This window comes from Hydra vulgaris, chromosome 06, assembly GCF_038396675.1.
Source record: "Hydra vulgaris chromosome 06, alternate assembly HydraT2T_AEP".
NCBI classification, from domain to species: domain Eukaryota; kingdom Metazoa; phylum Cnidaria; class Hydrozoa; order Anthoathecata; family Hydridae; genus Hydra; species Hydra vulgaris.
Genome location: NC_088925.1, coordinates 47362989 through 47365465, shown reverse-complemented (window position 1 = coordinate 47365465; position 2477 = coordinate 47362989). Strand labels below are relative to the sequence as shown.

Sequence of the window (2477 nt, the reverse complement as noted above, 5' to 3'; positions counted from 1 at the left end):
TCGATTTTTAAATTCGATTTTTTTTAAAAATCGAATTTCTAAAAGGTTTTTCTTTAATATATAATTTATTCTTTTTGTCAAACGCAGCAACATGCCGCTCGTTAAACGAAAACTCACGAACAAATCTATAATAAAAAAATGCAAGGCATTAAAAGACCTAGAGACTGGGATGTCTAACAAAGAAGTTGCCAAAAAGTATGGAGTCCCAAAGAACACATTATCAACCTGGATTAAAAATAAAACCAAGTTATTAACCTCACTGGGAAAAAATGGCACAAAATCTAAACGGAAGAAACTTCGTAGTGGTAATTTCAAAAATGTAGACAAGGCCATATACACGTGGTTCGTTGCAAAAAGAAGTCAACAAGTACCAATTGATGGTACCATACTAAAAGCACTAAAATTCGCAGAAGCATTAGGAGAGTTGGATTTTAAAGCATCTGATTGTTGGTTTCATATTTGGAAAGAAAGGTCAGTTAAATTTTGTCAAATCTTGTTCAATTTTAATATAAACAAATAACATGTATTTGTTTATATTTAATTTATTTAGTTTTTTAAACGTGTAATTAAAATTCAATTATTCTGTTCCTATTTTTAGGAACGGCATCAGCTTTAAAATAATCTCAGGCGAAAGTACCGCCGTGACGAATAATATGACTGCTTCGTGGAATGAAACTACACTTCCAACATTGCTTTTGAATTACAAGCTTGAAAACATTTTCAATGATGATGAGTTTGGACTATTTTACCAGTGCCTACCAAACAAAACATACCATTTATCACGAGAAAAATGTTTTGGGGGAAAAAATAGTAGTCAGACTAACAGGCATAGCAGCAGGGAGTGCAACGGGAGAAAAATTACCTATGTTTGTTATTGGAAAATCTAAAAACCAACGGTGTTTTAAGCACATTAAACAACTTCCTTGCACATATAAAAATCAGCTAAAAAGTTAGATGACGGGAGACCTTTTTACAGAATGGGTAAGGAAAACTGACTCATTTTTTCGTGCTCAAGACAGGAAAGTAGCACTCCTGGTGGATAACTGTTCTGCCCAGCCACACATTGAAGGGCTAAGCAACATCAACATAATATTTTTCCCCCCTAACACCACATCTGTCCTTCAGCCTATGGATAAAGGCGTAATACGAAGTCTTAAAGCTCATTATTGTCACAAAATTGTGCGTTTGTGTATCAAGGCTGTCGATAATAACGAACCCATGCCAAAAATTTCTATACTTCAAAAAATGAAAGATCTTGTTTCTTTGTGGAATGCTGTGTCGAAGGAGACTGTCATCAACTGCTTTAAAAAAGCTGGTATCAGCAAAACAAACAAGAGTATTGGAAAAGCTGATGATGATCATTCTTTTAAATTTTTGACAGAAGAACTTAACCGTTTGCGAGGGTTAGATCCTCGTGCCGTCCAAAAAGATCTCTCAGCGGAATCTTACATTGGTTTAGATTGCGATGTAGTAACCACCGGTTCACTTGCTACTGATGCTGAAATCATTGCTCAGATTTTAGACCCTAATTTTGAAAACGACGATAATGAAGTTGAAGATAGCGTTGACGAAGCTATTGACGTCGAAGCTCCGCCACGCCCATCTAATATTCAATTAGAAATTGCTTTTGAAACAATTCAAAATGCTTCGCTATACAGCTCAAAATACGGAAATGAAATACAATCCCTAGCACTAAAACTTGAGGATTTAATGAAGATGGAAAAGATGGATAATTTAAAGCAATATCAGATAACAGATTTTTTCCAAAAGTTGTAGTTTTTGTTGTTAATGATATTTGTCAGAAAATTAACTTGTTTTAATGAAAGTCGGGCAATTTTATTTATTTTCAACCCTTTTCTTGATATCTCGAACTCTTGATATCTCGAACTTTTTTTCCGGTCCCCTTAGTGTTCGAGATATCGAGAGTCGTCTGTATAATAAAAGGTCTACCTGCTGAAACACCCCGTGGTAAACTATTTAGGCACCCGGTGATTTTATTATTATTATGGAAATAAAGTATAATGTATTAAAATTACTTTTTGGAATAAATTTAACTTTCCAAAATTCTTTTTCTTTTCTTCTTAAAATTAATTAAACTTTTCGAAATCTAATTTTTTTTTGAAATTAGTTTAGGTTATCAATTATTGTTTGGTTTTTTTCAAAATTAATTGCACATTTCGAAGTTATTATTTTTCTTTCAAAATTAAGCTCACTTTTTGAAATCCTTTTTTTTTTCCGAAACAAATTTTACACTTCGAAACTCTTTTTTTTCTTTCGAAACTATTTTTACTTTTCGAAATCCACTATTTTTTTCAAAGTTAAATTCACATTTCGAACTTCTGATTTTTCTTTCGAATTTAATTTCAGTTTTCGAAATGCACTTTTTTTTTTCGAAGTTAATTTCTCATTTCGAAAATCTGATTTTTCTTTCGAAATTAATTTCACTTTTCAAATCCCAATTTTTTATTTCGAAATTA

At 32.1% G+C, this 2477-nt stretch overlaps 1 protein-coding gene across 1 annotated transcript; it reads left to right on the top strand.

Annotated features, from left to right (window-relative positions):
* Positions 1-954: 954 nt before the first annotated feature.
* LOC136081449 (tigger transposable element-derived protein 4-like) lies at positions 955-1776 on the top strand. The gene has a single exon (XM_065798763.1). It carries the CDS (start codon positions 955-957, stop codon positions 1774-1776), a length of 822 nt encoding a protein of 273 aa, XP_065654835.1.
* The last annotated feature ends 701 nt before the right edge of the window (positions 1777-2477 follow it).